The sequence below is a fragment of the Otolemur garnettii genome, unplaced genomic scaffold (genome assembly GCF_000181295.1).
Source record: "Otolemur garnettii isolate 467f Iridium unplaced genomic scaffold, OtoGar3 scaffold00197, whole genome shotgun sequence".
NCBI lineage: Eukaryota > Metazoa > Chordata > Mammalia > Primates > Galagidae > Otolemur > Otolemur garnettii.
In genome coordinates, this window is record NW_003852592.1 from 692,696 (window position 1) to 706,846 (window position 14,151).

Sequence of the window (14,151 nt, forward strand, 5' to 3'; positions counted from 1 at the left end):
TCCCAGGGAGGACCACAGGCTGCAAAAGTGTCCCAGGGAGGATCATAGGCTGCAGGGGTGTCCAGCGAAGACTATCTCCTCTGTACCTTAAATATTACCTGGCCCCTGGGAGGCTCTCAGGACTTCGCCGTGGAATGGACCACGGATGTGTGCCTGCATGATGATCCCTTTGAACTGGGCTTGAAACAGGATCTCAGTAAACACGGTGAGTGACGTATGGTGGCCAGTGGGAGAGGCATGGATATCTGCAGTTCACCTCCAAGCTGCCCCGAGGATCCTGCTTATGTTCTGACCTTTATACCTACCGAAGACCCAAAAGAGAAATGAAAAAGCCTTAGCAATTGAACTTCACTTCTAACTGTCCAGGTGGCCTAGCCAGTCACTTCGCTTCCACGGGCCTCAATTTCATCATCTTCAAGACAGAATCTAGGTGACTCCTTTCTAGAGACCTAGCTTAGCCGGGACGGAGTGCTGGGGGACAGAACCCAGGACTTTTTCCCTGGCATGGATTAGCTGTTTGAGTGGCACAGATGTGTCAGGGCTGTCTGGATCCCTTTGGGTTTGAAACCGCTGCGAAGACACCTGGGGAAAGTTGCAGGCTTCACATCTCCATCTCTGCAGAGCCGCTCCAAACCTGAGCTTTACCCCTCTGAGACAGAGATGATGATTATACCCACCTCTCAGGCTGCGATAAAAACTAAAAGATACAATGTTAGTAACATGGTGGGCCCAATGACTGGTATTGCAACAGTATTATTATATCATGGAAACTGTTTAGCCCTCCTTGGTCTGGTCTAGGTTGGCCTCCTCTGTCCTCTGTGTGTGTGGCTGTCTGTCTGTCATAAATATTCTGCTTTGTGTCTTGGATTCAGTGCTTTAAAAACAGTCAAATGTTGTCATTAGTTGATATGGAGTCTAATTTTATCCAGCCATCCTCGTTTTCCTCCTGAATCCTATTATTATGTTGCAAAAGGTAGTTAATTGGTAGGAGAAATGTTTCTTTAACACTCTCATTCTTGGGGAATAATAAGGTGTTTTTCCTAATAGTAGACTCCTGGCAGATTTTCTGAATCTGCAGCCTAAACAGATGTTTACTGAGGGACCAACTGTCACTCCTCTGCTTTCTCTGGGAGTCCAGCTCATGGTGGGAACTGATGGGTTGGTCCTCTTTTCTGCAGTGCTCCCCCCACCACAGAAGCCTTGCTGGGGAGCCCAGGACACGTACGCCATGTGCTTTGGGTCACGGGCAGTCTGGGCCTAACAGACACTTAATGCTTTGAAAGATTCAAAAGAGATAGAAGACTTGGTCCCTGCCCCAAGAGGCAAGCAATTTGGCTGGGAGGACAAGACTTGCATAAAGTAAATAACCAGAGAACTCGTGGTCGATATTGCCTAGATTTAAAGAGAGTAAACACTGAGGATCTGAGGACAGGACAGCACCCTGTAAACAGTAATTGGAGTCTGCAAACCAGAATGAGGGAGAGCTTGAGGGCCCAGAGGGCAGGCCAGGTGGTGGCCAGAGCATAGGAGTACCACCAGGCATGGGAGGAGGGAAGAAGGGGCCCTCAGCAATGGCTGGGCAGTGAGACCAGGGTGTGCATCTTACTTGGGCAGGCAGCTGTGGGCCTTGGACTTGAACTCATGTAATGCAGGGGGCATGTAGGGCCTGGTGTCAGAGATAGCGGCAGGAACTCAGGGTGTGGGGAGGCATAACTTAATAACGCCTGCCAAGACCCTTTACCCAAATAAGGTCACATTCACAAAACATTTCTCTCGGGGGCCCCATTCAGTCCCATCTAATGCGTTTTCTGAGGAGGGCACGTAGAGGAAAGAGACACAGTGCCCCAGCTGGAGAGGAGACTGCCATGCATGGGTCTTCTGGACCAGTGGTCCCCAACCTTTTGGACACAAGGGATGGTTTCATGGAGGGCAACTTTTTTTTTTTTTTTTTTTTTTGAGAGACGGAGCCTCAAGCTGTCCCCCTGGGTAGAGTGCCATGGCATCACGCTCACAGCAATCTCCAACTCCTGGGCTCAAGCGAGTCTCCTGCCTCCGCCTCCCAAGTAGCTGGGACTACAGGCGCCCGCCACAACACCCGGCTATTTTTTGGTTGCAGCCGTCATTGTTGTTTGGCAGGCCCGGGCTGGGGATTCGAACCCGCCACCTTCCGTGTACGTGGCTGGCGCCTTAGCCACTTGAGCCACAGGCTCTTTTCTATAGACAACTTTTCTATAGACCAGGATGGGGAGTGGAGCATTAGATTCTCAAAAGGAGCAGCAACCTAGACCCCTCACACGCATAGTTCGTGCTCCTACACTGAAGTGACAGGAGGCGGAGCTCTGGTGATAATGGGAGTGACGAGGAGTGGCTGTAATACCTGCACAGTGACACTCTGCTCACTAGTCTGCCGCTCACTTCCTGTTGTGTGGCTTGGCTCCTAACAGGCTCTTGCTGGTCTGTGGCCCAGGGGGTTGGGGCCACACTTTTGGAGGCATGACATCACACACTTTCCACATGCGGCCTCCACACGTGGCTTCCACATGTGGCTTCCCACAAGTCACTTCCACACGTGGCCACTCTTACTATACATACAGCCTTGTGTGTACTATGTGGCAAGCACTCTACTCACACTTGATATCATTCCTATTTTCTTTTAATATCACAATGAGGTTGTGAGAATGGCTGTACCCTCCCAGCCTGCAGATGAGGAAGTAGGAGCCAGTGTGGCTCAGTCCCCGTGACCAGGGCCCTTGGCTAGACCCAGTGGGCTCCTCTGAGCCTGGGTTGCCACTCCTCTGCCTGCATCAGTAGACTTGACTTTAGTACCCCGGCTCTCACGCTCTCTGGCTGTCTTTCATCTTTAATGCAAACAAATGTTCCTGGGTCTCCATACTCATGGGGTAGGTGGCGGAGCAGTGAAGGGACCACATTGCTTTATTGTCCCTTGGGAAATCTCACAGGACACCTACTGTCAGAGCCTGGAGGGACCTGGCTGCAGAGCTGGAAGGGGAAGCTCCTGGGTGTCAGAGCTTCCCACCTGCTGTGTGACGCGGCCCCAGTCACTTCAGCTCTCTGTACCTTGGTTCCTTCCTCTATAGAGTGAGATCACAGCCATACTTACCTCTTAGGCTTTTAACATGAGGATTAAATGCATATGTGTGTGTGCATGTAAATATGTGTTACATCCCTTGGTAGGGGAATGACCCCCCATGGATACCAAGACTCATGGGTGCTCAAGTCCCCTATGGCCTCTGACATCCGTGAGCGTCACCTCCCGTACACTTAAATAATCTCTGGCTTCCTTAGAATACATAAGACAATGCAAATGCTATGTAAATAGTCATCGTACTGTATTCCTTTTTTATTTGTATTTTTTAAACTATTGTGTTGTTATTTTTTAACTTTTTTTCTGAATATTTTTGAGTTGCAGTTGGTTGTACCTGTTTGACTTTATGTAAAGGGCTGATAATGGTTCTTAGCACTTAGTAAGTGCTATGTGCTATTTACTGAAAAAAACAAAAAACAAAAAGCCAGCACCAAAGAACACACTCTTGCCTCCTCGATCGCCTCCTTGGGTGGCTGTGTTCACCACTCACCAAGGTCTGGAAACATTCACCAAGGTCTGGAAACATCAAAGCAGAGGAGCCCCAGGCTGTGCTGAGCACCGGCCCCTCAAACGGGATCCCTCTATTATGATGGGCCCTCCCGGTTCCTAGCCAAAAATGTTTGCTTATAAAAATCCCAAAAGGAATGAGGGCTGGGCAGTAAGGCAGGCTCATCTTCTGGGCTCCAGAGCAGGCCAGCAAGGGCACTGGCACAGGGGCCTGGGCAGGACAGGAAGGCCGTTCACACACAGAGGACACTCACAGCTGTTGTCTTTCCTCACAGGCTGATGCTGCTACCAGCTTTCTGAGGGCAGCAAGATCAGGTAACTTGGACAAAGCTTTGGATCACCTGCGGAATGGGGTAGACGTTAACACCTGTAACCAGGTAAGTGCGGTGGCGGCAGGCCCCTTGTCTTCACAGAATAGCTCTTGCCGGTGCCATTTCCTGAGAGCTTTGAAACTGCCTCTATTAACCTTTTCCCAGTGGCCTCAAAAGTCCCCACAGGCTTCGGCCACTGCAGGCCCTAACCTTGGTGTTTGCACTGCTGCTGCCAGGCAGGGCCCCGCAGAGAAGGCTGATGCCTGAGCAGCGTGGGCGAGGCCCGCGCTCCGATCCCCTGCGGTCTCTTCTTTTAGAAGTCGTGGTTGGTCTCTGCTATTATCTTAGAATATGTGGCTTTTGAATGTGGCAGGAGGAAGGGCCTTTGAAGGGTGTTGTGTGAGTGGGGACATTACACTTCCTTTCTCCACCAGCAGCCTTTCTGGGCTCTCTGCTGAGCTGAGAGGAGAATAGGAGAATGAGGGCTCCCCAGGGTCAGCTCTGGGTGAGGGCGGGTCTGACGGGGGCCGAGGATGCTCCAGGATGGCTTTGGGGACTCCTGAGGGGACCAGTAAAGACACATGACGTGTCCAGGATGGATTGGATGGCAGAGAGTCAGGTTTGGGGCCAAATATCTAGGAACTAACTGAATAAGGAGGAAATAGCCCCCAGAAAGAGAGCAGGTGCGCGCAGCTTGGGCCTGAGCATTGATAACTGGTGGTGTTTTGGTGTGTTGGTGTCTCCGGCCAGTATAAATATTTAGGTTCACATGCTAATATGGTTTCTAATTTACAATAAATTCACCAATTGTGACCTTATTTTTTTTTTACTATCTTAACCATTCTAAATTTTGTTTTTAATCATTTTGAACAGTGGAACATAGGCATTTACCATGTGCAACCATGTTCAGGCCCCTTTTCTCCTTGCAAAACGGAAACTGCTCCCATTAAACCTCTCCCCACTCCCCAACCCCTGGCACCCACCCTTCTCTCAGACCCCAGGAATCTGATCGCTCTCTGCAGCCACCTTGTGATGTTGGAATCCTGTGGTCTTTGTCCTTCTGTGACCAGCATCTTTCCCTTAGCATGGTGTCTTCATGGTCTGTGACGCGGCAGTGGATTGAGTGGCTTTTACGAGCAGTAGGGGGCAGGTTCCTAAAACCAGGGTGTTTTCCGTGGGTGGCGTGCCTCTGCGCCCAGACCCTGTCCCTCTGCTCTGTCTTCCCTCCTCTCCTGACTCTTCTGAAAACGCAAGATGCTCCTTGCTCTCTCTCCAGGGGCAAAGACCCCATTTGGATTCAGCTGGTCTTGAGGTGGCATAAATTCAGAGCTCTGAGATCAGAAAGGATGGAGCAGGTGGAGCATGGGATAGGGGGCAGGGGCAGGTGTGGAACAGCAGGCAGAGGCCCCAGCAGCAAACTGCAGGGAAAATGATACAGGCAGCCTGGATGTGAATGTGACACGGGGCCAGGAGGAACAGGCCCTCCCCTGAGGACACCAGTCTCACACAGCCCCAGCCTGGAGGACAGACACCACGGTGCCTCCAACCAGATATCCAGAGCTGCAGGTTGGCCTTGGGATAGCAGGTTGGAACCCTGACCTGGTACAGTGTAGAGCGGGGGCAGGGTGAGACGTCTTAGCACCGCATCACAGAAACAGCGGCACTGGCTGCAACTTCCCTGTCACAGACCCTGTGAATGGTGAGGGCTCCCTCTGTCCCCCAGGAGGTGGAGAGGCACATCCATGCTCTGAGGCTTTCTGTGTTTAGGCCGTGGCTGGAGAAATACAGACAAATGCTCCTCCGCAGTGCAGTTCCGGCGCTGGGGACTCAGACCTTCCAAGGGTTAAGACTCCAGCTCTCAGAGGAGTCCATTCAGCTGAAATGGGGACGCCGATCGTGCAGGAGACTCGAGCCAGCACTTATTTTCTGTGTGAAATTGGAAGATTTTGATGACACTGGGGGGAATGGCTTTGCCCTGATTGGTTTCCTGCTGGCGCGGCCTTGGGTGTAACAGCCTGTCCCCTCTGCCTTCTCTCTCAGGGCACCCCCTCGGCTCAGGGCGCGGCAAGCACCAGGCTCCAGCCCCATTTCCGGTCTGCTCAGTGCCAGTCACCAGTGGCTGTTAGCCCTGCTAGAGGCTGAGAGGAGGCTCCTGCCTCGGGCTGGAGTCTGCAGTCCTAGCTGAGCCCAGCTGCTCTCAAAGAGGATGGTGCGGTGCGTGCAGACATGAGTGTCGGAGGGAGGACTTGACAAGTGCAGGGCTCTGCTGCTGCCATCTCCTCCTATCTGTCTCTCCTGGCACCCGGATATGGGCCCTGCTGATCTATGTCTAGTGGCCTGTGGCTGAGCAGTGACAGGTGGCCGCACTTGGGAAGGAACTGTCAGGCCAAAGCCTCACTCTGGTTGTAATGGGGGGGAGGGGGTGTTGGCTTTTGCATGAGAGGGGAGAGTATTGGTGGTGGAGACTGAACTCTACTGGCTGAACATCCCCTGCAATGCACACATTAGTGCACCCGCCGGCACAATCCTCCTTCTTCCTAATGGGCACAGGACTCGTGTCTTAATGGTCCTGGAACTTCTCTTTAGAACACGCCTCCATTGCTCTGAGATGATAACAGCAGGCTCTTGCCCCAGGCCTTGGCTTGAGAATTGGCTTTTGGCTTGAGTCTTCTGAGCTGATGGGTGGTGACCGTGGCGATAGAGCAAACTCTCGTCCTTACATAAGTAACACACTTTCAGATAGTATGTTTTTTTTGGAAAGGATCTGTGCTGTATAATGGGAGGTAATTACTTAAGCATGAAGATAAGAACTCTTGGTTTATATAAGAGACATTGGAATATTCAGGGCAGTTTTCTAACTGCGTAGTTTGGGCCTACTAACTTTTATCATCACCATGATTATTATATCTATAGAAATTCATACCAAAGAACACTTACACACACACACACACCAGTATCTTTACAGGAATGCCTTAATTTATTATTTTTGTTTAGAGATGGAGTCTCACTCTGTTGGCCAGACTAGACTGCAGTGGCACAATTACAGCTCACTGCAACCTCAAACCCCTCAAGTAATAATACTCCTGCTTCAGCCTCCCGAGTAGCTGAGACTACAGGCACCTGCCACCATGCCTGGCTAATTTTTAATTTTTTTTGTAGAGGTGGGCTCTTGCTTTTGCTCAGGCTAGTCTTGAACTCCAAGCCTCAAGCAATATTCCTGCCTCAGCCTCTCCAGAGTTGTAAGATTACAGGTGTGAGTCACCACACCCAGCTGGCAATGGCTACTGACCCAGAGAAATAGGGGCGTTTCAGCATTTAACCACCTGTCAGCTTATTCAACTGTCTTTCTGTGTTCTGGTTGACTGTCCTACACACTTATAGAAGCCACATGAAGGACTCTGAAGTTTATCCTGAGAGCAGAGGCCAGGAACCACTGACCCAGGTGCAGGCGTGGCCTGATCAGAGGCTTCTTCAAAGGGTCATGCTGGTTATTGTGTGGAGAGCAGATGAGGGGCCCAGAGGTGGCTCGAGGGGAGCCAGTTATGGCACTGTGTCACATTAGTCCGGGAGGGAAGTGTCCATGACTGGGATAAGGGCCATGGCCATGGAGATGGAGCAAAGCCAACAGGCCTGGGCTGGGGAGGCTAGAGAGGGTGGGGAAGGAGACCTCAAGAATGACCCTGGGGCTCTGGCTCACCCAGTGGGTGGGTAGCTGTCTAGCAGGATGCGGGATACTGGAAGGGTCCTCGGTGTGTGGAGATGCTCGGGGGGGAGGAAGTGTGGAGCCCTGGTGAGGAAGTGCAGATGTAGAGCGAGCCATTGGCTCTTCCAGCCAGGAACTCGGATAAGAAGGTTGGGCCCAAGGTTAGATATTTGGAAGCCATTCAGCATTTGAGGAAGGTGAATACTGGTGTTGGCTGCTGAAAACAGGGAGGGGAGGCATGTTGACTGTGACCCCCCAAGTCTGTGTGGGGGTCATTCTGCATACGTTCACCAAACTCCACCCTTGTGCCAGGTGCTGAGCAGGATAGACATAGTCTGTGCCCCAGAATCAATCTCCTGGGGGAGCACATTGAAGCGAACTGCCATGTCTGAGCAAGGGATGATTATCTCCTACACCCATGGCATTTATATGCTGGTGGAGGAGACAGGCCATAACCACAACGGTGACCAAATACATCAAGTGAGCTGGTGAGAAACACCATGGGGAGATGGGGAGAAGGATGAAGGAGCCCAGTGAGGTGAGGTCCTTGTGGAAGACCTCTCTAAGGAGCTGGCTTTTGAGAGTCCTAACAGGAGTATGTAGTTTCTGGGAAATGGCATTCCTGGAAGGGGGAGACATGTGCAAAGGCCCTGGGGCAGGAACAGGCTTGTTTTGTTTGGGAATAGCAAAAGCAGCATGGCTGGGGTGGAGGGATGGGAGGGAAAGTGGTAGGAAGAGGTGGGGGAGACGCCAAGGCCAAGCTGCTGTCACAGGGGCTGAGCGTTCCCTCCAGGGTGATGATGGGGGCCGTGGGGAGGGGTTACACAGGGGTGCTCCCTTAGACTTAAGTCTCTGAGCACTCACCCTGGCTGCTGTGTGGAGAATAACCATTGGGCACAGGGACAGAAGCAGCAAGGCGCCCATTCCATGATGGCCTTGGGTGAGGGGGTGACAGAGGAAGAGGGGAAGTCACTGGACTCACATCCCTAGGCTTGGAGTGTTGTCACCCTAGTGTGGTGGTCCCAGCGTGCACCATGGAGGGGCCCTCATGCAGCCTGGGACCTGGTCATTCTTGCCACTGTGATAGCCACATATCTAGGGGCCAGCTGGTTCAAGTCTCAGCTCAGAAGCCACCGTGGAGACACCACGACCCTTTAACTTGACTCAGTCTCTGCCTTTCCAGTGTATCAGCAGCTCTCACAGCTCAGTCGGGGCCTGCAGTGTGGCCTATAGCGCCCAGTGCATCATCTGCCCCTGCTACCCCCAGCTCCGTTTCTCTGCAGCACCTGCCCTGGGGTGGGCAGGTCGTAGATGCTCTGATACTGGTTTGAGTAAATGGCATGTGATTGTGCACCTACCAGTAGTAGCTTCGTATGTTCGATTCCAGAATTACTGCTGGACTATTTATATCAAATCAAAAAACAATTTTGTTTTTTGAGAAGAGTCTCACTCTGTTGCTCTGGGTAGAGTGCTGGGGGTGTTGTCATAGCTCATAGAAACCTCAAACTCTTGGGCTCAGCTTCCCAAGTCACTGAGACGATAGGCGCCCACCACCATACCCAGCTAGTTTTTCTATTTTTAGTAGAGATGGGGGTCTCAGTCTTGCTCAGGCTGGTCTCAAACTCCTGAGCTTAAGCAATCCACCCACCTTGGCCTCCCAGAGTGCTGGGATTATAGGCATGAGCCACTGCACCTGGCCCAAATCAAAATATTTCATTATGGAGACTAAAGGAATAAAGCAAAATGCTTTCAGGGATGAGATAATTGACTTTGCACGCTTACTAGTTAGCAAAATTAAAAGAAAATGAGAAGAGACCAGCCTGAGCCTCTGTACCACGGCGTTTTTGGAATTGCCAGGCCAGTGTGGACTTTCCACCGCAGCCCACGAGTGTCCTTCCAGGGGCAAACGGCCTCACTGACTTCTGTTCTGTTCTTATCATGCTGGCAAATGCTGGCTTACTTGGCCTTGCTGATAGGAAAGAAAGAATGTGAGACCCCAGGGGAAAATTTCCCACCAAAAAGAGAAGCCTTGTCATCAGCAGCTCTGACAGAAGGTCCAGAGTGAGAACAGAGACTTCCGGAGAACCCCGGTTACCCTGGGTCCCCTCCACCTGTCTGGTTTTTCTCCGTGGTACTTACCGCTACCTGCTTTCGTGTGCATTTGTGTGGATGCCTGTTTTTATCTTCTCCACTAAACTGTGGCCTACTTCGGGCGAGGACTTAGTCCTATCCAGTGCTCCAGACGGGGGTCCCGTGTGGCATGGAGCAACTACTCAGAAATCGAGCCTGCAGACCAGGTGAAGAAACACAGCAATGCCAAGTCTGCTGTAACCACGAATGGTTAAAGTGTATATATTTTCTATTTAATCCATGAAGGGACTGGAGTAAGCACCATCACGCCGTAGGCGTTGTGGAAAAGTGGGCGCTTAGGATGACGACTGTCCTGAGGTAACCATGGCCCAGATGCTCAGACACGAGAATGACCACAGACCCACACACAGCATTGACAGCTCACGGAGCCCCCAGTTCCCGTGACGTGTCCTGTGTTCCCTACGAGGCTCTTGGTAGGGTGTTAGGCATTTGTGATAAATGGAGCACCTATCGTGGTGATTTCTGCTACAGAATAATCTTTTCCACAGTGGCCAAATGCCAAGTCTTTTGATCTAGATTTGTTGGGCTCTGGTGACTGTGGTAATTATGACCTTTCCAAGCTATAAAAATCTTAGCGCTTAGAGGAGGCTCTCACAGCATTGAACGCTCATGTTGCAGCTTAGGAAACCGTCTAGAAGCAGCGGTTCTTAACCTGTGGGTCGCAACCCCTTTGTAACAATGAAACTACATCCTGCATATCGGATATTTACATTATGATTCATAGCAGTAGAAAAATTACAGTTATGAAGTAGCAATAAAAATAATTTTATGGTTGGGGGTCACTACAACATGAGGAACTGTATTAAAGGGTCGTGGCATTAGGAAGGTTGAGAACCATTGGTCTAGAAGTTGCTCCTGAATACCATGTGCTTGGTGGCTTTTGACTTAGTGAGACAGGCTTCCACGTGACGTTTCTCTGCTCATTGTTTATGCCACAAACATACACTGACTACTTACAATGTCCCGTGGGCCGTGCTAGAGACTAGGGCTAACCAAGAGGAATAAATTCACACCCTGCTTTCAAAGGACCCAGAAACAGGTAAAGAAGTCCAGTTTCAAAATTGCATTCTTTTTTGTTTGGTTGGTTTTGGGTTTTTTTGAGACAGGATATCACTTTATTACCCCGGCTAGAGGCACAGTCGTAGCTCCCAGCAACCTCAAACGCCTGAGCTCAGGTGATCCTCCTACCTCAGCCTCCCCATAGCAGGGACTGCAGGTGTGTGTCACGACACCGCAGCTGATATGATGTTTTGTATTTTTTGGAGACAGGGGGTCTTGCTATGTTGCCCAGGCTGGTCTCGAACTCCTGGTCACAAGCAATCCTCCCTCCTCAACATCCTCCACTGCTGGATTAGAGGCAGGAGCCTGGGATGTGCGGCAGGCAGGCCCCTGGCCCCCGTACTGGCACTCACAGGAAAGCCTTCCAGAGGCGAACGTGTGGCAGGACAAAGCTTTCTGTAGACTGCTGTGCTGCAGCCCCGGAAAAGAGATGAAGAAGGAAGAAGGAGGTGTCCTCAGTGCCCCACCCAGGAAAACCGTGTTCTAGGGTCTGTAGTGAACCAGACACGTGGCGATGCCCCCATCCCTGCTACCAGGGCCTTTTTCTGGAGTTCTGGTCCCCAGGAGGAAAAGTATTAGTGAAAAAGACAGGGTTTGAAGCCCTCCATCCCTTGAATTATGTTAAATGGGTAAATTTCTTTTGCATCACAACCAGAAAGAAGCTGCTTGATGTTGGCATGAGGGTGATGGCCAACTGACAGCTGTAAAGTAAGTTGAATACCCAGGAGTCAGAATGGCCAGGGTGTCTGGAGACCACAGGTCACAGCTCTGCTGCACCTCCCTGTCCAGAGCCTGTCCCCAGGCATGACCACCTTTAATGCTCACCTCACCCTGAGAGTGGGGAGCAGGAGCCTGACAGAGGAGGTGGGAGAGGCAGGAAGGTGAAGAGTCTTCTCTGATCAGAGCTGCGACTCAGCCCAAGTCTCAGAGCTGGACCTGAGACACAGCCGCAGCAGTGTCCGTATTCCTGTGTGTGACCCATCCCTGGGCTGGTTTCATCTTCCCTCCTTTCACAGCAGAAGAAGAGTTGATTGTCCAGTTACATAAAGATGTCTGTTTGTAGTGACAGCAGGGACATCTCTGGAGTGCTAGGGCCCAGGATACAGGTGACTGCAGGAATGATCTAGAGTGTACCCTCCAAGCTCTGTTTCATGGTTTGATTGCTGTAGATTTGCAAGACAGAGACCAGATGTGTTAGTCTCAAAGGAGTGATAGGCCTGTGTGTGTGGCAGTTTGCATGAATGTGCCTTCTCTCTGAAAACTCTTCTGGAAAGCGCTGTACTCACCAAGTTTCGAGCTAGGACCTGACTGCAAATGTGAAGACAACACAGGACCTCGAAACACCCAGGCCTTTGGGACAGACAGACACAGAAGCAGATAAATGCAATTCTGGGGCCTCCAAAGAGTTGCCAAGGGCCTGGGAACATCAGTAAAGCAGTTCATTTTGGGGGGGCCTAGAAATAGGGGGGTGGTGTGGCCAACAGAACAAACAACATTTGGTCTGGGCCTTGAGGAAGCTTTGCCTGTGTGGTTGTTACAGAAAATGCTGCTTGCAGAGCCCCTCGCAACTGGGACGGACCCGTGACTGTGCGTGTGAACTGGCCATGGTTGTTTACATGTGGCTGTGAATATGTGGATGCAAATTTTTTTTGTGTGTGGGGAGGGGATGTTTTTGACAGGGATGTCTCTGATTTTAACGGGTTTGTTTTGTCAAATTTAACAACAAAACTAACACAGAGTGGTTGTTTAAAAATTCAAACTGTGCAGAAATATATAAAGGCTAAGATATCTCCCTAGTCCACACCCCCAAATTACTGTGAACAGTTTGGTGTGAATCTGGTCATACTTTTTCTTCATACATGCAGAAGACATCTCTTAGCTGGTTCTTTCGAGCTGTGACTTTGTTTTATTCTTAGGATTTTGAAGATACATAGAGTGAGCCTGGGAGGTGGCTGAGGTGGACCCTTGAGGTCCAGGGTTCTTTCCTGGAACCCCCTCTACCCCGGCCTTCTTCCGTAGGTCTCTTTGTCTTAGCTTTTTAAAGGAATACCAAGATCTCAGATGTAGACACTGCTTCTAGTCCATAGGAGATATTCTTAGCTGCTGAGCTTAATTTCAGAGTCTGTTCTCTCATTACCTCGAGCCACACTTCTTCTCCGCTTGTCCCGAGGGCCCAACAACTCCTTGTTTTGGCACCGGCCCCTCAGAGCGCGGGGCTGCCAAGGTCTTGTTCAGAGTAGGAAGGAGATGATCTGGGCTTGATTCATTTCCTTGCAAGGCTCTGCGATAATTATGGGTTCTTTTTTTTTCTTTTAAGATAATGAAAAGGCTGAAAGTGTTTCTCTTCCTCATGAGGATCTAGTAAACTGTGAATCTTAAGAGCTACCTGTGTGGGTGAGCTAAATTTAGACTGCAATAAAGCAAAGAAGGGATGGTGCCCGGAGCCGGCCTGGGCCCTTCCATCTGTGCCCCGGCTTTCTGAGTCTGCGCTTTGCTCTCCGTTTCTCCCCTCATTCTGTCTTCCCTGTCCCCAGACAAGAGACAGGTTTGCAAAGGAGATAAGCTGTGATTTTCTGCCAGGGTAGTATAGCGGTTGCTTCAGCTCGGTCTGGCTTCTGATTCATTAGATGCCAAGATCATATATTTTTAGCACACCTTTCCAACTAAGCAGTCTCTGGGGAGCCGCAGACTATGTGGGTTAGAAAGAGGCTGCAGGTGGCACGGCCCCCAGAACAAGATGCCCGCCCTGTGGAAGAGGCAGCCCCCATCCATGGGCTTCCACATGGGCTGAGAGCTATTTCCTTAGCAGGGTTTAATGGTACTCTGGGGTTTCCATCCTGGGATAATATCAGAACTCTAGTAAAGGTCACACCACATGGGCCCTTTAGAAATGGGACAGATGCCCAGCTACTCAGGAGGCTGAGGCAGGAGGATCACTTGAGGCCAGGAGTTTGAGGCTGCAGCGTGCCATGATGTGCATAGCCACTGCACTCCAGCCCAGGCAGCATAGCAAGACCCTGTGTCTAAAAAAAAGGAAAATCGAAATAGGACAGTGGATGTAGTCAGATCTTCACCTTGGCTCTGAGTCCCTGGATGTACCCCTCGTCCTCTACCACTGTAACCAGAGGCCAGAATTACCCCACAGCCTCCTCCTTCCTCCCTAGTAGTCTCTGCAGCTCTCACCACCACCCCTCCTTACTCCCATTGAAACACTTTCAAATGTATAGAAAAGCTGCAAGAATGGTACAAAAAATTCTTCTTTCTTGCCTGTAATCTCGATGACTGTTACTGCACTTATACAACTGTGCTGTTCC

The 14,151-nt window shown here is 50.8% G+C and overlaps 1 protein-coding gene across 1 annotated transcript in view; it reads left to right on the plus strand.

The window, feature by feature from the left end:
- ANK1 (ankyrin 1) overlaps window positions 1-14,151 on the plus strand; it is a 194,496-nt gene that overhangs the window by 101,874 nt on the left and 78,471 nt on the right. The window contains exon 2 of the mRNA XM_012812235.1: window positions 3,889-3,990. Within this exon, the coding sequence (XP_012667689.1) occupies window positions 3,889-3,990 (102 nt within the window). The remainder of the gene's footprint in view (window positions 1-3,888; window positions 3,991-14,151) is intronic.